The 24914-nt window shown below is 36.2% G+C and overlaps 1 protein-coding gene across 1 annotated transcript in view; it reads left to right on the plus strand.

Moving 5' to 3' along the window:
- Positions 1–24914, plus strand: part of Trdn (triadin) — a 350576-nt gene that overhangs the window by 320190 nt on the left and 5472 nt on the right. Inside the window, exons 22-29 of the mRNA XM_055599238.1 lie at positions 11216–11242; positions 11981–12010; positions 15635–15664; positions 17297–17323; positions 17674–17721; positions 19236–19283; positions 23505–23549; positions 24653–24673. Of these exons, the coding sequence (XP_055455213.1) occupies positions 11216–11242; positions 11981–12010; positions 15635–15664; positions 17297–17323; positions 17674–17721; positions 19236–19283; positions 23505–23549; positions 24653–24673 (276 nt within the window). The remainder of the gene's footprint in view (positions 1–11215; positions 11243–11980; positions 12011–15634; positions 15665–17296; positions 17324–17673; positions 17722–19235; positions 19284–23504; positions 23550–24652; positions 24674–24914) is intronic.

Genomic DNA, 24914 nt, shown 5'->3' on the forward strand with positions numbered 1-24914 from the left:
AAGTGCTGACAATGCTTGCTGGAGATGTGGATGACAATGTGACTATGCAGTGTACTGATGCTCGTCCTTGTCTGTATTTTTAGAAATGGTTTGGGTACCCCGGTTAATTGCCAATCTATTAGCTTTCTCTAAATTTTATACTCAATCCTTGATTAAATAAATTATTTGCTGCTAATTATTTTTAGTATCATCTACAGTTCATTGAAGAGTAAATTACAGTATCCAAAGTGTCCTTGCAACTGATTTGAGAAAAAATTAAGTCATATCTGATTGTGAAAAGAGTAGTATGTGCAATTGCTAAAGTATTACATAGAAACTTACTGTAGGGCAGTAAAATCTCAAGAAACATAAGCAAACAACAGGCGTCTAGACAATTTAGCAGAGTGCCTGTGCAGTGAGAAAGGAAAGACTTATCAGCTGTAGGCTTCAGTTAGAAGATTTTCTACTGTTTTTGTACCATTCTGCCCATTTTTACTGCTTTTAATAACAGTGAAACCATGAATTCCATCTTCGCTCTTTTATCTACCACATCACATTTCTATATGCCATAACTTCGCTTAAGAAATGTTTTAGTTTTTGTTGTATGCATATATGTATATAATTACAAAGAAAAACAGTTCAGAGCTGATCATTTGGAAATGGACGACAGTTAGTGAAAACAAGAGCCCATGAATTTGAAGAAGAGAAGAGAGGAGTATATGGAAGATCTTGGAGGGAGAAATGTAATTAAATTATAAACTCCAAAAATAAAAACAAAAGAGTTCAGTTCTAGGCCAGATGTGGTGGTGCACACCTTTATTCTAATACTAGGGAGGAAGAGGCAGGTGAATCTCTGTGGTTTCAAGGTCAGCTTGGGTTACAGTGAGTAACTGGCCAGCTAGGGCTAAACAAAATAAGTTAGTAAGTAATAATAGTTATAATAATGATTTCATTTTACTTACTAAGGCCATTCTTATGACATTGATCTCTGGAGATGAATCATTTTTTAAAGAATTATTATGATTTTTTTTTCTTGAATTCCATCAATTATAAATAACACTAGTCCTCATACAATTTCCTGCTAATTCTCCAAAAATGTTCTAAATTAATGGTGATTCATTATTTCAAGCCAGTAACATGTGGAAATCTAATGGATTTTATAAATAAAGCCCCCCCCCCACTGTGAGAGAGTGCTTCCATAGGAAAGGTAAAGCACAGTAGTTGCCCAAATTCACGTATAATCATAAAGCATATTCTCTTTAAGTGTAGCAGTCATGTATGGTCATTTATACTTCATTTACACCTCCTATATTATGGGTATGTGTTTAAAATATTTGAGAGTACTAAAATGTAAGCAAACGAGTAAAAGTGCCTTCTACTAGAATATAATAAGATTTTAAATCGACTGCAGCATGGATTGGTCATTCAGTACATGTGGTGTGCCATTTAGGTATTAAACTTCAAGCCAATTTAAACGATAGAGTGCCTGTTAGATGGCCCTTTCCAGGCAAGCTGTATATCCCAGCAGAGCTGGTGTCTGCTGTGTTTTCAAGTGCTGTGGGCATAGATCTGAACAGAATCAGTCCTTTCACAAACTAGGTGTGTTAATGTGCCCTTACACTTAAAACAAGCTTCCCCAGCAGAAAATCTATCAGGAACTGAGTAAGCAGACTTCTTAAACAGCAATAAGCCCAGGAGAAATTAGTCTGCAGTGCTTGCTCTTGACTTTTATCTGACTGTGCCACTCTAGTAGACAACACTCTATCTACCCTCACATTAATGCACTTTTAACATTCATGTAGGCTATCCCTTTAATCACAAATATTAATTCTTAGATAATTATGTATGTTTATGTAGTTAATATAATAATTTTGAGGCGTTTGTGAAAAACTCAGTAAGGTTAATTACTGTATTTATTCCCTCGTTAAGGGAATACATAGTTCTACATGTAGAACCTGGCTAGATGTCTTTTCCTAGGTGGTTCGCCTAGCAGAGTATGTTCAGACCCCATCTATATTCTCATAAAATATATACTTTTCTTCTTTTCTGAAACCTTTACAGTATTTGACTGTGTCCTTGTGCCAACTTGTCTTTGTCTATTGCCCTTTCCATGGGACTGTTTGGTTACAGGTCAAGGTTACTGTGGATAGTGTGGGCATTAGAGTTCATAACGTTCAAACAGGAGTGAAATGAATCTCAACATGGATAGGGAAATTCCTAGTGACAAACAGGATCAGTGTATAATAGGCTCATTTTACTTCTAGGTTTTTGAGTACTTTTCATATTATCTTCCAAAATGTTTACACTAACTTACATTTTGACTGATAGAAGACCGACAGAGTTCCCCTTTCTTTATACCATTTCCAGCTAGTCAGTATTTATCTTTTTAAGACCAACAGAGTACCCCTTTCTTTATACCATTTCCAGCTAGTCAGTATTTATCTTTTTAATGATATCATTTTAACAGGTAGAGGATGATATCTCATTGTAGTATTGATTCACATTTCCTGAATGGCTAGAGACAGCATTTTTTTTTTTCACGTATCTTTTGACCATTTATATCCCTCCTTTTGAAAATATGGGTTCAAACCCTTTTTGTACATATATTTATTATATTTTTTACATGCCAAACACAGTCTCCCCTCCTTCTCTGCCCCATTCCTCCTCCACTTCCCCTCTGCCCCATCTACTTTTCCTCCATTTCTGTTTAAAAAATGAGAGCCAATCCCCCATGGATATCAACCAAGCAATGTATGTCAAGTTGCAGTAAGACTGGGTACCACCCCTTGTATTACGTAGAGGCAATCCAGTAGGAGAAAAAGAACCCCAAAAACCTATAAAAGAGTCAGAGACAATCCCCACTCCCACTGTTAGGCTCCCACAAGAAGACCAAGCTGCACAACTATAACATATTTGCAGAGGACCTACGTCAATCCCATCTTTGCTTACTTTTTGGGCAAATTTATTTTGCTTGTTATTGAGTCATTTACATATATACATATATATACACACACAGATATATAAATGATCAGTTCCTTTAAAATCATATGTTTTGCATATAATTTGCCCAATCTGTAGCTTGTCTCTGAATAAGAACTGTATACAAAACTTAACTCTTTTCCTCCTTAAAATGGTGTAAAAAATTATTCTTTGTGTTGTACATATATGGATGCAATGAAATGTGATACTAGCCAGGCCCCATTTCTCAGCTTGAGCTCCCGTAGTTCCTCTGCACCATGTGTTCTCCCAACTCTATGTCCTCATATCTTTGTAAAATAACCCATTAAATCCAATGAATATCATCCCTTGTGTGCATGAGTATGGGGACCATTAGTTGTTCCACGGTGAGCTTTCCAGAGGCCTCCAAAACTAGTGTTTTCCTTTCCTCAGCAACTGTCAATTGTCAAAAGGGTCTCATTTGGGGTGGAGTCTCTTATCAGTTTTTTGTGTCTGTGCCACGCACACCAGATCATTTGCTAACTATGTTATGCCAAACTTTTTATCATTTTTCTCACACATTCAAAAATCTCTTAATAAGTAAATTGTAGACTCCTCATACTTTTCTGGGCTTAATTTTATGTTCTGACTTATAATCTCTGTCTAACATAAGTATTTTTGATTCATAACTATTTACCTTTTACTTTCTATTGTTTGTGACCTTCGTCTTTATACTAAAAAATAGAAAAGAGAAGTATTTCTTTGCATTAACTAAAATAATTTCAAAATACATAATAAAATATAAAGTTGAAGCTACTAATATGAGTAAAATCACAAACATGCATATCCTTATATTGCTGCTTATTGGGAGTTATTTATATGGTTGTATCAATTACTACCTACTTGAAATAATTTAAGTTACTGTGATTTCAGTTTTTTTTTATCTTGTTACAAGAATTTAATTTTAAAACACATTATTTCTATATTTCAACCAAAAAATCTGATGGGATATTACTGTCCTTGATGTTGAAAAGCTTCTCCTACGTTTAAAACGTATTTTTAGCATTATTAATTTATATCCCAATAAATTGTGAGCCTTTTTCTCTGGCACTTAATTAAGCTTTGTTTGCTTAGATATCAATAAACAATTAGGAGACATAATTGTAAAACCATGATTGTGTGCTACCTTAATGCCATGGGTAAATGCAATCATGGTTATTGAATGATGCTTATTAAATTTCAATATGTATCTGATAAACTTAGAAGGCTTTTGTTGACATTCATTTGTTTATGTTATTTTTTATTTATATATTTTTACATGTGTATTGTATTTCCATCATTTCCATCTCAAGCACTCCTGCCTTCAGCTTTAACTTCTGCTCCCTCCATTACCTCTCTTCTTTATGACTTCTCCTTTTATTATTATTTTTATATACACATTATTTATGTGTCTGTGTATTTACATATGTATGTATAAATACACCTTTCTGAGTCCATATAGTGTTGCTCATAAGAATATGTGCTTAGGAATACACAGTAGGAATTCCATAACCTATCAGGGAGCTCATCCATGGAGAAGACTGTAGCCATTGATTGCCTGTAGCTTTTCATCAAGGGGAGGGGCCTTGTGAGATTTTTTTTTCCATATTTCTGTTGGAGGTTAACTGGTGTATGATTATGTAGGTTTTCTTTAGATGACTATGTTGTTAAAATTACATGGGTGTAGCTCCCTGTCATGTATAGAAGAAACTCTCTCATTGTTGAAGTCTTCTGGCTCCATAATTTAGAAAACACTATTTTAGTAGACTTCCTTGTTTCCTTGGCTCTTACAGTCTTCATGAACCTTCTGTCTTGATGTTCCCTGAGCCTTTATGTATAGGAGTTGTGTTGTAGATGTATCAGTTGGGGATGATAACCTCACAGTAAGTTGATCTGTACATTTGGGTAGTGTGGATTGCTGCATTCGACTCCATCTCCTGCACAAAGGGAAAAAAATCCTTTTATGAGGGCTGAGACCTGAGCTTACCTGTGGGTTCAGGGATGGATATTTAGAATATAGTCAGGAATTATAGTGGTTTAGGAGTGTGGTGGTTGTTGGTTCTCTTCTAGGGCTCCATAGCTCACTAGCCATGGTTAGTTAGCTAGGTTTACAGTGCCAGGCATGAATTCATTTTATTGAATAGGCTCTAAGTTGTGTATGATGAGTAACCCTGAGGTGTAACTCCCACTTTTGTACTCTTATAGTCCTAACAGAAAGATAATCATCACATATTATCTCTGATTTGTGAATTCTAGCTCCTAATATTTTTTTTTGGTATTTATTTTTTAAATTCTTTATTAATTATAGTTTATTCACTTTGTATCCCCCCTATGGTTCCCTCCTTCCTCCCTTCCCAATCCTTTCCTTCCTCCAACCTCTGCTTGCATGCCCCTCCCCAAGTCCAGTGATAGGGGAGGTCTCCTTTCGTTCCTTCTGATCCTAGTCAATTAGGTCTCATCAGGAGTGGCTGCATTGTCTTCTTCTGTGGCCTGGTAATGCTGCTCCCTCATCAAGGGGAGGTAATTAAAGAGCAGGCCAATCAGTTCATGTCAGAGACAGTCCCTGTTCCTATTACTATAGAACCCACTTGGACCCTGAACTGCCATGGGCTACATCTGTGCAGGGGTCTTAGGTTATCTCTAACTGGATGTCTACATGTAGAAAAATACAAATAGATCCATACTTATCACCTTGCACAAAACTAAAGTTCAAGTGGATCAAAGACCTCAATATAAAACCAGACACACTAAACCACTTAGAAGAAAAAGTGGGGAAGGCCTTGACCTCATTGGCACAGGAGACAACTTCCTGAACAGAACACCAACAGCACAAGCTCTAAGAGCAACAATCAATAAATGGGACCTCATGAAACTGAAAAGCTTTTGTAAAGCAAAAGATACTGTTGTCAGAATAAAACAACAGCCTACAGACTGGGAAAAGATCTTCAGTAACCTAATATTTTTATAGATATAGAATCTGGAGGTATTAAAGAAACCTAAAAGGTAAAAAGGTAAAAACGGAACAGGGTAAGGGTAGAAAGGTCTGTAGCAAGAGGGGATAATAGGATTCAGGTCCTGTGTGGCATAAATGAGAAATGGTGGAGGGTATCTTATTCAGTCAGGGTTGTTGGAGGAAAACTGGGGAAAAGAAAAGATAGGGAGATAAAGAACAAGGATAATTGGGAAAAGACACAGAAAAAACACTTTTTGAAATGCACAGTGTGTGTGGTGTGTGTGTGTGTGTGTGTGTGTGTGTGTGTGTGTGTGTGTGTGTGTGTATCTTAGAGTTTCTATTCCAGCAACTAAACACCATGACCAAAAACAAGATGGGGAGCAAAGTGTTTGTTCAGCTTCAACTTCCACATTACTGCTCATCACCAAAGAAACTCAAGACAGAAACTCATCCAGGACAGGAACTTGGAGGCAGAAGCAGGTGCAGAGGCCATGGAAGGGTGCTACTTACTGACTTGTTTCATATGCCTTGCTCAGCCTGGTTTCTTATCAAACCCAGGACCATCAGCCTAGGAATGACACCAATCAGAATGTGCTGGGCCCACCCCTATTGATCACTAATTGAGAAAATGCCTTACAGCTGGATCTTGTGGAGGTATTTTCTCAACTGAGGCTCCTAGCTTAATGACTCTAGCTTGTGTCAACTTGATACACAAAACAAATCATCACCACTGACCCTTTGTCAAGTTGACACATAAACACATCATGATTAAGCCTCAATCATTCTTTTCTTATTCATCTCCAAGATCTCATAGTAAAACTATGAATAACTTTAAAAGTCCCACAGTCCTTACAAATTCAAGCACCTTGCAATTTCAATTTCTTTAAAATATCTACTCTAATAATCCAAGATTTCTTTATAAATTCAGTCTTTCTGCTGTGGACTCTTGTAAAAATCAAAATTAAATAATTTCTTAGGTCAAGGGTGAAAAAATCATGGAACAGTCACAATCAAACCAAAGCAAAACCAAACTTATATAAACAACTTTATGTCCAATGTCTGGAACCCACTACGATCTTATGGGCTCCTAGAAAGAGTGTGGATCACTTCTCCAGTTCTGCCCACTGTAGCAAACACAGTTGTTTTCTAGGCTCTAGCTGATTCCACTCCATTGCTGCTGCTCTTCTTGGTGTCAATCCCATGGTACTGGCAACTCTAATATGATGGGGTCTTCTGCCATAACTAGGCTGCACTTTCACGAATAGCCTCTCACAGGATCTCTTCACGGTACCAACTGTCAATTTCTCTGCATAAGCCCCCCAGTCTTGGGCTCTCAACTGCCACTGAGGGTCCACCTTTGATAGTGACCTCTCCTGGTGTCATAGTGCGAAGCCTCAGCTGCTCTCCATGACCCCTTCATGCCTTCAAAACTGGTACCACGTGGGTGATTCTTATACATTACCAAGTCCAGCGGCTAGCACGAGGTACAACTTTCACTGCCTCTGGAACACAGCATCTCTGTGTTCTCATAAAAACATTTCCCAGAAGATGTCACCTCATTGATGCTGGTGTCTTCTTAGCTTGAGCTAACGAGCATCAATTATTCCAGTATTATAAAGCTTTCACTTTAGTAGTTATGATATTTTGTTAATCGCACTTGATTTGTCAGCCTCAACTAAACAGAACCTCAGAATCTGAAGTCAAGTAGCAAATGGCCCTGATAAAATCTTTCTTTCCCCAAAATTTCACAAGGCATGCCTCCATCTTCTGCACTGCTCTCAACATTCTTTTCTTCCAAACTCCTACAAATCATCCAACTGATGGCTCAACACTTGATGATTTTTTTTCTTGCCTAAAGTTCCAAATTCCTTCTACAATTCTTCCAAAAAAAAAAAAAAAAACAAAAACAAAAACAAAAAAACAAAAACAAAAAAACCATGGTTATGTCTATCAGTGCAATATCCCACTACATTAGTAGAAACTTGTCTTAGTTAGGGTTCAATTGCTGTAATGAAAACACCAGGATCAAAAAGCAAGTTGGGAGAGAGAGTGTTTATTCAGTTTATACTTCCATATTGCTGTTCACCACTGAGGGAAGTCACAACAGGGCTGGAACCTGGAGGCAGGAGCTGACGCAGAGGCCATGAAGGGATGCTGCTTATTGACCTGATTCATACGGCTCGCTCAGCCTGCTTTGGTTTAGAACCCAGGACCACCAGCCCAGGGATGGCACCACCCACAATAGGCCGGGCCCTCCCCGATTGATCACTAATTGAGAAAATGCCTTGCAGATGGATCTCATGGAGGCATTTCCTCAACTAAGTCTTCTTTCTCTCTGATGAGTCTAGCTTGTGTAGTGTTGATTCACAAAACCAGCCAGCACAATTTGTATGCATGCATATATTTTATATTAAATAATTTAAATTAAGTTAAGCTACTTTAGGAAATAATATTCCACTCAAGAACCATTGACTGTTTTACAAAAACTCTGGCAGCAGGCCAGAGAAACAACATTTGAGCTGTTGGTCAGGAGAGTTCAAGAAACTCCTCAAACCATATAGGGTATTGCTGTTGCCAATGGTTGCCTCCAGCCTTGAAAAGAAAACAAAAGTGCTAGAGACAAAGCACATTTCAGACACATCATTTGGAGGAATTGAGCTGGAACTGACTTGGTAAAACTCTACCCATGACACCTGGGACTAGATCTGATAGCGCCCAGAGGTGCTTAGCAAACTGACAATGGAGAAACAAAATTAAAATGCCTCCTCCTCTGTGAAGTCTACAGACACCAACAACAGGCACAGAAGTGTTGATTGACACACTTTCCTTCAAGTATGTTACTGTTGCTGGAGAACTACTGCCTCATAAATTTCTTTCTCCAGTAAACATTCCACATGCCCTCCTTTACACTGCTGCCTAAACTCGAACCTCATCTAACGCATCCACTTAGGCCATATACATACATATGTAAGTGTTTGTGAGTGTGTGTGGTGTGTGTGTGTGTTATACTCAGTGGCATATGAATGCCTTTTTTTCACCTGTGCCTTTTCATAGATTTTTTTAGACTTGGTCAATGTTATCTTAACTGAATATGTGAGATCATCAAATCTTACGTTTTCCTGGTGAGATTCCATCAACAAGACATCTTTATTTTCCTTTTTCTATTTACTCTAAACAGAGATTATCAACAAATTCCAATGCATAGCCATGTGTGGCATCAACACACAGTTTATCATAGCACAGCACAAATACTGTTAATACCTCTTTGGGATAAAAGTTTGCAATCTATTTATTCATCAGAACCATCTGATAAAGCTTTGTCAGATAAACCATCTGACAAACTTTGAGGTCACTATCCAACATTTCTTTTTTATTTATTTTTCTTTTTAAAATTTTTATTAATTACAGTTTATTCACTTTGTAGCCCTGTCGATCCTCCCCTCCCAATTCCACTTTCTCTCCTTCTTCTCCACCCATGCCTCTTCCCCAGTTCACTGATAGATGTCTTCCTCTCCTTCCATCTGACCCTAGCCTATCAGGTCTCAGTCAGGAGTTGTTACATTGTCTTCCTCTGTGGCTTGGTAAGGCTGCATCCCCCTGAGGGGGAGGTGGACAAAGAGCAGGCCAATCAGTTCATGTCCCTGTTCCCATTACTAGGGAACCCACTTGGACACTGAACTGCCATTGGCTACATCTATGCAGAGGTTCTAGGTTATCTCCATGAATGGTCCTTGGTTGGAGTATCAATCTCATAAAAGACCCCTGTGCCCTGAGTTTTTGGTTTTGTTGCTCTCCTTGTAGAACTCCTGTCTTCTCCAGGTCTTACTATTTCCAACTTCTTTCATAAGATTCCCTGCACTCTGCTCAAAGTTTGGCTATAAGTCTCAGCATCTGTTTTGATATCCTGATGGGTAGAGTCTTACAGATGCCCTCTGTGGTAGGCTCCTCTCCTGTTCCCTATTTGATCCCTCTTCTGATGTCTATCCTCTTTGCCTTTTTGAATGAGGATTGAGCATCTTAGCCAACATTTCTTATTGAGCATATGTTGGGTGAGCTTCCTATACAATGGTATTGTTCTGGGAACTGCATTTGGAAATCCTTAAGAATGGATGTAGACTGATAGGGCTTCTTTCTTGACACACAAACAGTTGGCATAGCCTGGATGATTCACAAACAGGTGTATGTTTTTTTTTATTTTATAAAACCATAAATATCTATTCCAAATGATTCCTAAATCTGTTACTATGTGTTGTAAAATTTATAAGATTCCATTCCTGTTATTTATTCAATATTAATGTCTTTTATTTAACTTTAATTAACTTATTTAATGATACTTTTAATAAAATTCCTTTAGCAGTTCTTTCAGAGAAAGTACCCTCATGTTTAATATGCAGAAAATGATGTTATGTTCATAAATTTAATGATTCTCAAATTGTGTCCTAATTGCCTAAATTATCTTAAATTAAGTGTTAATAAACCCCAACTTTTTTGAAAACACTATTTTGTTTTTTAAAGCAAGGAAAAATAATTACTCATATTATAAGTATGGTCAATAAACTTGTGAACATTTCATTTCCACGTGCACATGAAACTTTAGCTTTTTTACTTTAATATTCATATTTTAAACACTTCAATAAAAGATAAACATTGGACATTGCAGAATAGTGTTTGTACTTATCATATTGAAGGTGATGAGAAATTCAGAAATTGCTTTATTAATAATTTAATATATTCCTCCAAAAATCCTTTAGTACATTAAAACTGTTGATGTGTGGGACATAAGGACCTAAAACCTGACAATCTTGACTACCTGACTCTCTACAGAAGTTTGTTAACCCTTACACTGCCCAGCGAGCACTTATTCTACTCAGTAAGAGTTTCCAAGTCAGCAGAAATCACTGAAGGCATATAACACACTAATAATTCTATTGAAGTCTTAAAATCTTTGGGTTCTTCATCTACCACAATGGTGGGTTAAGAATTAGTGGGTGTCGAAGTTAAATAGTGTGTGCTTTTTCTCTTAACTTTATATAGAAAGTTAACACTGCACCAATGTTGGTGAACATTCCAATTTCATTAACAAATGTAATTACACTAAGAGTACTATAATTTAAGTGAATCATCAAATAGAATCTTTATCATGAGCAATAAAAAAAATGTTATAGAAACTCAGCAAAGAAGGCTAGATTAAGTCTATATTGTTTTATTTTTCTTTTGAGATATATCTGACATTCTAAAATACTGAGTATTAATGATTCAATAAGCATTACATGACTAAAATCTTTATTTTTTTTCAACTTTTCATAGGCAAAGATGTACAGCCTAAACCACCACGTATGTTATGTGCATGTCCAATGAGTGAATAAATAAGTTAGTAAATGACAAGTGTTACGTGCATGGCTTTTACATCTCTCTTTCTGAGCACATTTTAAATATTTTGCTGAAAGCTGATTGCTTTCTTATTATGTGCGTGTTATCTAACTATATTTCTAACACTATGCTATGCTGAAATTTCCCTCTATTCTTTATTCACTGGAAATACAGCCATCTCCCTTAGCACTGCCACTAAAAGAGGAAGCTTATGTTTCCAGTTTTTTTCTCACAATAAATCTTTTTGGGGAGGCTTAGATTTTTATTATTATTATTAATTATTATTACATCTTATTCACTTTGTATCCCAGCTGTACTAAGCCACAGAGAAAGAGGATCCAGACAGTCCTGATGATATGTAATAGGCTAGGGTCAGAGAGTAGGGGAGGAGGTCCTTCCCTATCAGTGGACTAGGGCAGGGGTATAAGGAGAGAAGATTGTGGGTGGGTGGGACTGAGAGGAGATGAGGGAGGGAGCCACAGCTGGCATACAGAGTGAATAGATTATTATAAATTATAATAATAATTCATGTGATTGAGAGTAAAGGCCTTTGTCTGTATCTCTTATTTTGCCATAGCAACAAAGAAAATATAGTTGATTAAAATATGACATATTAAAATTAAATTGATGGTATATACAATAAATGTATGTGCAGAAAAGATATTGATATGACTGTGTAACTATTATTACTTATATTTTTAGAGCCACATGTGAAAAAAGAAGAGAAGTCAGGTATGTATTTTAATGTATAAATTCATGAATGCATTCGGTATTTACAATGAATATCACATCTGTTTGAAATGTTATGGTAAATATTATCCAAAACATTAAAAAGTAAAATAACAATTCTTTTTTTCACTTTTAAAAATTTATTTATATATTTATAAATTACAGTTTATTCACTTTGTATTCCTGCTGTAGCCACCTCCCTCATCCCCTCCCTGCCACAACCTCCTTCCCTTATCTCCTCCCATGCCTCTTCCCAAGTACACTGATAGGGGAGGTCCTCCTTCCTCCGACCTTAGCCTATCAAGTTTCATCAGGATTGGCTGCATTGTTTTCTTCTGTGGCCTGGTAAAGCTACTCCATGATCAGGGGGAGGTGATCAAAGAGACAGCCACTGAGTTCATGTCAAAGACAGTTCCTGTTCCCATTACTAGGAACCCATTTGGAGACTGAGCTGCCATGGGCTACATCTGTGCAGGGGTTCTAGGGGTTCTAGGTTATCTCCATGCATGGTCCTTGGTTGGAGTATCAGTCTCAGAAAAGACCCCTGTGCCCAGAATTTTTCGATCTCTTGCTCTCCTTGTGGAGCTCCTTTCTTCTCCAGGTCTTCCTATTTCCCCCTTCTTTCATAAGATTCCCTGCATTCTGCCCAAAGTTTGGCTATGAGTCTTTGATACCTTGCTGGGTAAAGTCTTTCAACAGCCCTCTGTGGTAGGCTCCTGTCCAAAACAACAATTCTCTATAAGCAAGATTATTAATCTCCTATTAAAAAAACAAAACAAAAACAAAAAACAAACAAACAAACAAAAACCCCACTGTCTTTCTGACTTTGTTGCAGTTCTAGGTTATCAATTTACATAGATCAAAAATGTACTTGGATAATTAGAAAGACATATTTTTTTTTTGTTCATTGAGGGAAAAAGAAAACAACAAAGCTATGCATCATTTAAGATATCAATTTCTAGAAAAATATACTAGCATACACATGAAAACTATAAGAAGTTTCTACAGTTCAACAACCTCTTCTCTGAAGTTTGGAGGTACAGACTTCCCATCAGATAAATATCTGTCTTCATACCTCTCTTCCAGCCTGAGTTAGAACACTTCCATAGTTGGAAGTATGCAGCAGAATTTTTTTCAAAAGAATCCAAAGCTACTGACTATGAAAACTGTTAAAAATTTGGTTCATTTTTGTTGAATACACTCGTGCTGGAGAATTGCTGTTATAAAACCATAAACTGGATTACTTCAGTAACCGTAGGATTACTTCTTCATTACTCGCATCTAAAAACACAAATTCAAGGAGTGGGTTGAGCCATGCTTTTAGTTAGTTTGTTTGTTTTGCTTTTTGAAACCCATCAAGAAGAATACATCCTTTCCTTTTTGGACTGCTAATGCTTACCAGCATTCTTGCTATGCCTTTATTTTTTTCTTTTTCTTTTGAACATAGAACAAGTTCTACCTCAATGGTTACATGGTCATCTTTTTCATAGGCATCTTTGTCTCAGTTGCTTTCCTCTTAAGAACACAAGTCACAGTCAGTGAAGGACCTACCTACACCCACATTGTTACATCCTAATTACATCTGCAAGAAGCATGTTTCAACTATAACATTTTTGATGTATTGGAGATTAGGACTAAACCATACTTTTTGGTTTTAGAGTATACTTTATTCTATTGAAGCCTGACCCTTATCCTGCCTAAATTCATGTCTTTCTATGTGCAAAATACACTGATACCATACTTTGTCAAATATTTATTACTCCAACATCTACTATTTTCTACCTGTTCAATTCACTTAATCTCTGATCTCGATGTCATTACTAAGGGGTGATAGATAAACAAGTTTTAATTCATTTCTTGAGAATATTCACTCTGTTTCTGTCCTTTAGGATAGGCTCCACACTATCATCCATTTCCTCATTTGATCTTATGTCTGTTTCATTAGTGGTTTCATATTAAGGGGAAGTGTCATAATTCATTGATGTTCTTTGTCTTTCAAAAAATACACTGTTCTCCAAACATCTTCTTCCCTCCAGTGTCCAAGAGTGCTTCACATTTTCTGAGGAAAAGTAACAGAGCCCCCTTTAGCATCTCTGTTCCAAGCAGCATGCAGTATAAATTCACAGAAGTAAACACACTTTAGTTTGAATGTATTCTTTCAAAGCTCAGGTATTATCAAAGTGACAGATGAGGAGATGGGCCACAAACTGGAGATTAGACAGTGAAGGATCCTATTTAAAGTATGAAATCAGGCTGTTATGAAGGCAGTTTCGGCTGCCTTCCCTAGCATGCTTATCTTTTCCTACCTTCTGTGGCGTGGTGACACAATGCCCCTCCTCTCTAGAGGACACAGTGGCAAGACACCCTGTTAGAATGTGCCAAGAACTGCCTTTTGTCTTGGCCTTTACTATTCAGTCCTGTGAAGAGTGGGTTTCTTTTCCATATTTATTGCTCACTGTGTGATTTTTTTTTTTTTTTTTGCTATTCTAGAAACAAACAAACAAAGCAAAAGACAAAACAAAAACCTAAAACAAAACAGAAGAGATTTTGTTTGGATCTCTACAATATCCAGTCTGGGAAGCCAGGAGAGAAGGGTCGGGTGAAAGTAAGAGTTAGAAGATAATACAAGGAGTCGTAGGCACATGTGACATACTTAACTCACTGGAACACTAGTATATGCTCAACTATTTCTTAATTATCTGAAAAACTGTCTGCAATGTCAGTATTAAGGAAGCATTAGCCTCTTCAAGGCATTCCAGGTTCACTCTTTTCAAGTATTTAAAAAACTCCCAGTATCACCCCACTATGTCTTCCACAGACTAGTTCCATACCTGCAATTGCTACAGCAGTATTCCACTACCTAATACAATCTGTGAGTTTCCATGAATGGAATAAGACACTTCAAACTGCTTCCTACACGAGTGTGTTCCACCACAATTCTGAGCCACTCTTTTTCCCAGCTTAGTGGAAATGTCCTCCTTGACTCTTCTTTAGTGGTTACCATGGATTTATGCATTCGTTGGCACTTAAATTCATCACTTCAATCTCTGCCTCCATTGCCACATGTCAACCTTCTTCCTCTCTATCTCTTATGAAGACTCACCTGATCCTAACAAGGTTGCACCTCATCTTAATTAATTACATCTGCATGAACCTAATTACCAAATAACGTCACTTTGAGGGTATTGATGCTGGGAACTCAACCTGTCCTTGGGGGATACAATCAAACCATAATAGTATGTGCCTGAATTTCTAAATTAACCACATATTAATTATATTTATTTCAAACAATCTCTTCTAATTTTGTTGTTGGAATGAATTGTCTAATGTTTTTTTGGAGATATTTCTTTTAAGCAGCTTGAAACTAAGGAGATAATTTAGATTTAAATAAACTTTCAACTATCTGTTTCCCCGAGGCACATTTTGAAACAACAGCTTAATGACAGACAGGGGTATAGTGAGTCTCTAACTACTGTGTTCAATATTTCTTCCTTAACAAAGCACCATGAATATGGATTAATTATTAGAAAATTCCTCATTTTCTAAGGAGCTGAGTGAATACAAAGTAATTGCAATGATAATTTGTGCTTTAATTTATTATTTCCTTCTGTATCTTTCTCTTTTTAGAGCCACAAATTAAGAAGGAAGCAAAATCAGGTAAAATATGTTAAATAGTATTAGAATGCATATTTCCCTCATACTGAAATTCTACTGGCTACTAACCAACTTAAGGTCTCTCAGTTCCTTGTGATTTTCTTTCTATTGTCCAATAATATTTCCCAGTACCCAAGTAAAATCCAGATTACCAGTTACCAAGATATGTCTATAACCTGGCTTTATACTAGTTCTAAACCTTCTTCATACTGAGGTCCTGTAATATAGTTCCCCTTGTTATAGTGACCCCAACTATAAAAGCATTTTATTGATACTTCATAACTATAATTTTCTACTCTTATGAATCATAATGTAAATACTTGATATGTAAAATATCTGATATGTGACACCCCCCCCCCCAAGTGGATTGATGGACAGATTGAGAACCACTGGTTTATACTAAATTTGGAAATGACTCCAGAAGATATCATTTATTTTTCTGGGTATTTTGAAATCAAGTATGATCATGTCAGTTTCTACCACATAATTTCTACCATTCAGATTTCCCACATTATACTTGCTTTTTGTGATATATTAGGTCCAATTCACGTCGTTCCAAGACCTTTCCTCCTGCCTCTGTTCTCCCAGCTCCCTCCTGCCCTTCTCTTCCACTCTTTCCTGTCCTCTGGCTCCTCCCCTCTCCCGCCTACTCCTTCCTCTCTATTGCTCAACCTTGTGGCTGGTTGTTTTATTTTGTCATGTTTACACAAAGTTGAGACAGGTGATGCTTAGAAAAAGTATCACAATGCAATGTTCGGATTGAAACCAGAGAGTGGGGGAGAGAAATCAGCATTTGAATGAACAAGGGTAAGGTGTATACATTTCAAAAGAACATTATACCAACAACCATGTCTGATTTTCTTCAAAGCCATAACTAATTCTATTAAGAAATCATCTCAGACAAACCCTATTATTTCATTATCCGGTAATGTTGTCCTAAAAACAGGGTGATTTTTCAGTTTACACTGTCATGATTAAGTCCTTGTGGTGGTACCAACTAGTTACTGACCTGAGGCCAGTTTTTGAAAGCACTCAAACTTCTGGGAAGCCATTCCTTCATGATGAGACATGATGTATCAAAATCTTTTCTTATAAGCCAATCTAAGATTCCAAACCTAGATGCATGTGCAGCTTTCCCATGTCGCTCCGCTCCTCACTGGGGTTTACCTTGCAGCCAATCATAACTCGTGTCTGGATGTTCTTACAAATAATACATTTGCATGCAACAGAGCTTATTAATGTTCATTTTTATGTTTTATTTTTGGTATTTTTTTGTTTTTTGGAGGTGAGTATTGAATACCAGACTTTTATGTTAATTTTTAAAGTTATGTTTATTTAGTGAGAGATGAGAGAGAGAGAGTGCATATACTCATGCCAAGGTTAGCAAATTGTGGTCAGAGGACAAATTCTAGGAACTGTCTCACTCCTTCCGTCATGTGGTTCCTGGGGAGCAGCTTAAGTCATCCATCAGGTTTGACAGCAAGTACACATACCTACTGAAACATATCACTGGCCCAGCATTAAAAAAATAGAGGACTTTTTAAAGCTAGTTATACCTAATACCACTTAGAACTTAGATTAGTTGTTTTAAAATATTTCATTTATCAGATAATTTATTAATTCTTATCATTTCAGCATCATCTGAGAAGCCCCAAATACGCAGTATGTACAGCAGTTTCTTCTGTAAAACTCATATATAATCTCTTTAAAGAGCATTTTCCATTTCAAAAATTGGAAAGCTTATATATGCTTCTACATTTATTCTTTGCAAAGAGCCCATGATTTGAAAGTTACAGGTACTATGTAAATAAAAAGATTTATGTGTACTTTTTTAATATAATAAAGCATTTAAGTCTTTGATGTGAGATAAGATAGTATAAAAGTTTGAAAATAATTTCTCCCTATTGCCACATTTGTTATTTTCAACTTATGACTGCCGTAGAGAATATTCATTATGTTATACACATTAGAAAACTAAAATTTCTGAAACATTGTGTTTTATTACTTTTCAGAGCAGGATGTCACCAAACTGGAGCAAGCTGCTCCCCATGGTAAACCAGGTATTTCCTAGGTGGTATTGCCACATCCAATTATCTGCCATTGTTCTGCTTATATCAAAAGGAAGATTATGGAGTCAGATCTAAAGTCACCTGTGATAACTCATGTTTCCAGCCTTCAGCTTCTAAAGAACATTTCCAATTTTAGTCATCATCCCAGTATTGGTTTAACTGAGAGACCAATGGTAGGATTCTAATAGATGGCCTGCCCTGCCCTGCCCTGCCCAGCAGACCTGGGCTTATCATAAAGAGTATCCAGTAAGCTCCCAGGTGGAAAGGCTCTTCATTCAGATTTGACTTTTACTACTTAAGACAAGACAGTGTGCTAAAAGTCATGCTTTAGATTATTTCCTATCACCTTAGACCTACTATGTTCCAAGAACACTGAGGAAATCCATGTTTTTCCTCTTTCCTCATCTCCCCACCTTCTCCTCTATACTATCTTCCTTTCTTTTGGGTTTTGGAGAAAATAGAATCAAATCAATACACTCTAAAGATAAAGATGCAGAATTTACAAGAACAACTTGATAGCTAGATTTTATTTAAAGGATAGAGATTTCTAGTTTTTATTTAAGCTGAGTCAGTACAAAATTTCTTTTTAGAGTCCTCAGCCTTTTGTTGCTGTGTAGAATATTATTCATCCTAGGCACCCCAAGAAGTGCCACTTAATCCTGTGAATTGGTTAGGCAAGATTCTTTTTTAAAAAAATCTTTATTAATTACACTTTATTTACTTTGTATCCCCCCTGTGGTTCCCTCCCTCCTCCCGTCCCAATCCCTCTCTTCCTCCACCCTCTGCATGCATGCCCCTCCCCAAGTCCACTGATGTGGGGGGGGGGGTTCTTTTCCTTCCTTCTGATCCTAGTCAATTAGGTCTCATCAGGAGTGGCTGCATATTTTTTTTTAAACAAACGATAGGATAACATTTGCTTACACTTTTACATTGCATGTAAGAAAATACATATGTAGTGCATTTGAGTCAGTTTGGTTTGATCCATCTTTATTTTTACAGTATGAGATCCCACAGGGTGCAGAGGAATATGCATTTGGGTGTAATCTCAACACTTGGTAGCTGGTGTCAAGAGGGTTCAAAGGCTTCCTCGGGTATATACCAAGTTCAAAGCTAGTCTGAACCACATGAGACCATGTTTCCCCCCATTACATGTATGTAAATGCATATATATATCAACAACTCTATGGATATAAGCACTGTTAAATCAGTTTTTTTCCCTGTTAAGTCACAGGGAAAAAAAGCAAGGTTCATACCTGCAGAGTAGGAAACAAGTTATATTTTTAAAAATTCAGCAAGAGAGCTACAAGGAATATCTCCATTTGGAAACATCTCCTTGTCCTTTCATTTGATCTAAAATAACTTATGGTTTGCTTCTTTATTGAGAAAACTCTAACTTTTTTATTTTGATATTTAAGCAAACACAAAATATCAAAATTCGAATACATCATTGCTTTCTATTGATATATTTTATTTCTTCTTATATTAACATTTTTTTCCTATCACAGAACAAAAAGTTATCAAGCAGGTAAAAACTGTTACAGCAGAAAAGACAGGTATGAGATACTTTTACAATCTTTGTTTTAATTTCAGTTGGTATGTGTAGAAATGAAAAAGTATGCATGAAATATGAATAGTTTTTAATTTAAAAATTTTAAGTTAAAATATATTAACATCATTTTCACTTTCTCTTTCTTTCCTCCAACCTCTCCTGTGACCCTAACTTTAATATCCATGACCTCTTTTTCTTTGATTACTAATGTTTTACACACATGTACATGTGACTAAATATATGAATAAAACCTGCTGATTCTATTAAATGTTGCTTGTTTAGCGCTAACAACTTGATATTGGATAAACAATAGGGGGCTCATCACTGAGAAAGACTAAATCTTCCTCTTTCAGCATTCACTAATTGCTAATAGTGCTTAGTCTAAGGATGGGGAACCATGAGCTTTTCTCCTTAGATATAAGCATGGTTTTGTTATTGTTCACTACTTGTTTAGGCAGATATATTACTGAGATATCACAGGTGAATCATGTATACTTTTTATGTCATAAATTCTAAAAGTCTGTAAAATAACTAATTTTACAATAACTCATTTGAAGGTCGTAGAAAGTGGCTTAACATTACTCTTTCAGAGTGTGAATAACAAACTTACATATAATTTATTAATAAATCCATTTAAAATGTTAAATGTATTGTAATTTGATCTTTTATTTTATTTCCAAAACATTTTCTCAGATCTTAAAACTGCAGAAATCTAGTTCAATAAGATAGGCAAAGAGTAAAAATGCTTAGTATACAAGCCAGATGACCTGGGCCTAATTCCCAAGTCCCGTAATAAAAGGAATTAACTTCTGAAAGTTGTCCTCTGACCTCTATAATGCACACATCTGGCACTATCATCTTTCACTCTATCAATCATCCATCTATCTATCTATCTATCTATCTATCTATCTATCTATCCATCCATCTATCCATCCATCTATCTACCTATCTCTATGTGTCTATCTTTACTTCTATCTCTCTCTCTCTGCATATGTGTAAGATGGTATGTGTGTATGTGTGAATGAAATACACAATGAGCCAGGAACAAGCACGTACAATAATAAATAAATTAAAAAAAATTAAACTAAATCAGAGAATTTGAAGTTTTATCCTGCTTATAACTCAGGTCATAGGATTCTTTTCATGGGAGTTCTTGAGAGAGCTGTGTGGTTACACATATTTAAAGATCTGCCTTAAAGAGGGATTTGTAGAAATGCTTCTATCATTTCTTGGTTGAAAAATAAAAGAGGAGTTCAGAATTTCTGAATTTGGAAACTTTTTCAGAAAGAAAGAAAACATCTGAGTCTCATTTTGAGCTGGTGTCTTTAACCATGTAGTCTCTTTTCTCTGAATCCTAGAATAAAATACTGCCATTTTGACCATTCAGAGAACCATGGCTTATTGCTATAATTGTTCTAAAACAAAATATCTATGAAGCATTTTTCTTTGGACTGAGGTAATGAAATAGATAGGACTCAAACATTTCATATAAAGCAACAACTCAAGGGGAAGAATTCCATACAAATGATAGGTTATTACGAGAACACTGCATTCCACATGACCGTTTGCTTTTATTTCTTCTTATAGTGGAGTAGATTCATAACACTATCTTTTAATTTTCACAGCGGTATATTAATCCATTCACCAATCCTAGAGTACTCAGTCTATTGTGGATATTTAAGGATGATAAAAAAAACTATCTCAGCATATTTATATTTCAAATATAGAGATCATTTTTAAATGTCATGTGTTTTTCACATCTCTAATCAGTTTTTCACTAAGCAATATGATTAATTATATTTGTTATTTTAACATAAGAGTGTTCAGAAAAAAAATACGAGTTTACTTTAAACTGACAGAAAATTTTAAACTAAGAATAAATACATATGTAGAATGTCCTGTGGCTAGTACTCATCAAGATGCTATCTATTTTTCATCATTCTCCACAGTTAAGCCCTAAACCAGCAAATAAAATAGCCTGCTAACTTAATTTTAAAAACTATTTTCTTTGTTTTTTTTTTGTTTTCTTTGTCATTTTTTAGTGCAACCTATAACTAAATTATCTGTATAAATGATAAATTAATGTTGAGTAATGGCTTTGATTCAACTTCCTTATGTTTCACTATTAATCAGTGATTCATAATATTTGTTTTATATTTTTATTTATCTATTTTTATTTATATTAATTACAGTTTATTTACTTTGTGTCCCAGCTGTAGCCCCCTCCCTCATTCCCTCTAAGTACACAGATAGGGGAGGTCCTCCTCCCCTTCCATCTGATCCTAGTTTATCAGGTCTCTTCAGGACTGGCTGCAAGGTCCTCCTCTGTGGCCTACCAAGGCTGCTCCTCCCTCAGGGGGTGGAGGGAGGTCAAAGAGCCAGCTAATGAGTTCATGTCAGAGCCAGTCCCTGTTCCCCTAACTAGGGAACCCACTTGGATACTGAGCTGCCATGGGCTACATCCTAGCAGGGGTTCTAGGTTATAATATTTGTATGGAAGAAATTCTGGAAGGTCTCTTAGTATTATTAATATTAAACAGGTAAGTTAATATTGGTAATTAAATACTTGATGCAAGAAGTGGGTAGCAAATCATGTAAATTTACATAGTAAGAGGCAAGGGGAAATCAAATAATTTTGTTATTGACTATACTTATTATTAAATATTATGTTTTAGGCTACATTACAGATTTTAGCATTTAGAAAACCACAAATTTCCAATCATTTTGCCATTTATCTACTAAAATCGTGACATTTCCTTCTGGGTCGAACTTAAAAACTAGAGGGGTCATACATTTCTTTACACTCAATTTGCAATGGTGGATACTTTAAAAGGTTCTGTCGGAACTCAGGAGGTAGTGAACATTTAACTGTATTCACACAAGTGGTAAACAAGTCTGATACTCTGTCAAAATTATGAGTGTGCTTCTCAGAGAAATGCCTTTATAGAGCACAAGCTGAAATGAAGTCATGACATATGTTTAACCACTGAGTAAAAGCTAAGTGATAAGATCTAAAGACAAATGTGACAGAGAAAATGGGGTACCATATTGGTGGCTCAGGAGATAAGATGTGGATTTATAGAGGCTAATTAGAATAAAGGCACCCTAGCACTCCTGATACATATTTTGTGTATGTGTGTGTGTGTGTGTGTGTGTGTACATAGATAGATAGTTAGATATATCTTATGTTTGTCATTTTATCTTACATCTGTAGTGCTAACTATGTTTTATATTTGAACATTGACTTCTACATCTTATTTTGCCTGAGTATATAGCTTAACATTTATGTAAATTCAATTTATGGAACTCTGTTCTTAAATGGTATCAAATTTATTTTGCAACTTATGCTCACATATTTCCATATTCTTCAAAGTTTAGTATGTGATGTTGGAGCAAACTGCCAGCAATTTCAGAGGATCTCTAAGTTCAAAGATAAAAGAAAGAAAAGACAGGCACATTCTGGCAACGCCCCAAGATTAACTTTGGGAGTCGTTATGTGTGGCCTGCTCTACTTTTGCTTAGTTTCCAAATATTCTCCCTTTCTTTCAAGATATATCACTACGTGGAATTTTGGAATTCTTTGTTTGATAAAAGGAAGATTTTTTTTAAAACAGTGTTACTCTGAATATTTTCAGAGGACTTAGGCATCTGTTGCTTAGACATTTTGCCGCACTCTGGAACCAGTGAGAGTCAGCTGTGACGCTTCTGATTAGACCTGGAAAGACAGGGTGATGAGAAGGACGTGAACTGAGGTGCACGCTAGAGTACGTCATGTCTAGATTACATTTTAAACAATGGAACGTCCTGAACTCACAAGAGTCAACGTTCTGAATTAAATGGTTTCCTAATCGGAAAGAAGGAAAGTTGAAAACAGAAAGGTCAGAGGAGGACCCCCTCCCCCATGGCCATCTTCGCTAAGGAAGCAGCTTCTCTTCAATTTCTCCTCTTGGACATGCTGTGTTCTTAAACCACAGGGTTGAAGAGAGCGAGCCGCCTGACACTGTCTTTCAGCTGCATACAGATCACGTCCTCAGGGTCCCCTGAGAAGGAATTTAACCCTGCTTATAATATAGTCTTTGACAATGCACTTCCCGCGTTACAGGTTGCATGGAAATGGTTTTAGGAGCATGCTTCCTGTGCAAGGGAGGATCACACGAAATGTGACACACTCCCTGCTGCAAGCATATTCACATCTCCTGTAAATTGTTATTTTTTTTCTCTCCAGAAAAAGCTGAACATCAAGAGAAAGAGCGCCAGTCTATAAAAACAGGTATTCTTGGCCCTTTCGGCTTACACGCTGTCTTTTTCATCATGCTTATTGAATTTGAGCATTAAAAAGATGAAGCAGGCATTTTTCGCTTTGTTGATCAGTACTGTTCTGCTTGGGGTTTTGTGCGATAATCTGTCTTATCTGACAGTAAAGCTATGATATTAGAGGCAATCAAAATAAGATTACCAAAGCATGCTACATGACACAGAAAAGCTATCAAACTGTGTTTGCTTTTACGATTTACAAGTTCTTTCCATAATTTTGCTATTTAGCAAGGTTAATATTATTGTCGTTTATCATACTCGTGAGTTAGAATCCCTTCATATGGTTTTATAATATTATTTAAAATTAGATGTTAAATTTGACTGATTGAGGACTTCGACGAGAATTATATTTTCTTAAAATAAATTCATAGAAATCTGTAAAGAATTAGCTTGTTATTTTAAGATAGTACTCAGCTTCGTGGTACGCACAGCTTTCTATGGCCTAAGTGGTGTGATGTCGGGGATACTAACTGAAAAATCGCCCTTCTCCTCTCTTCTCTATACATCCTGTTACCACCCACAATACACCAAATCATGATGGAATATTATTTGTTTATGAATAAAGAAAGCTTATATATAGGACTGGAAAATGTTTTAATAATTTCAGAAGGCATGCTATATTGGAGAAGGAGAAATGTACTTATAAAGTGGAGATTTTTATTAACCGTAAATTTATTCTTTGTGACATTTTATGTCACTTTTCATCCATACCTTGGAGAATTCAAATTATTAGTGAATATTAATGGGTTTTTAGAAAAGACAGTGGCAGAATTTTGATTCTGTAAAGCTCATAAAGACAAAACAGTTTAGGTTAAGTATTCATCTCTTAGTGGATAAAAGCTGAAATTTTGCAGATAAAGAGTAAACCAAAAAGCTCAACACTCCCAAATTTCCATATATTCTATAGAAACCTATTGGAAAATATGAAATACTCCTCTGTTACTTATTTTAATGTATACTTAATTTTTCCCATTTAACTGTAAGAGCAAAATAGAAGATACAGAGTTAGCATGCTAAATGTAGATAGAAATCTTTTACTTGTGTTTTTTATCCTTTTAGATAAGCTCAAGCCATCTTCAAGTAAGTAGACCATTTAGAACTTTAAGGATATGGGGTAGCGAGGTGATTCACGGGGTAGAAACATATGCTGCAACAGCCTTGTTCAATGCCCTCTACCCAGTTAAAGGTGGGCAGAAACCAGAGTCCACAGTGCTGTTCTCTAACCTATATCCATGCATGATAGCACTTGTACACACACTTTCACCCTCACAACACATTCATACACACACACACACACACACACACACACACACACACACAC

The sequence above is a fragment of the Psammomys obesus genome, unplaced genomic scaffold (assembly GCF_907164565.1).
Source record: "Psammomys obesus unplaced genomic scaffold, mPsaObe1.curated_primary_1811, whole genome shotgun sequence".
Classification (NCBI taxonomy): Eukaryota; Metazoa; Chordata; class Mammalia; order Rodentia; family Muridae; genus Psammomys; species Psammomys obesus.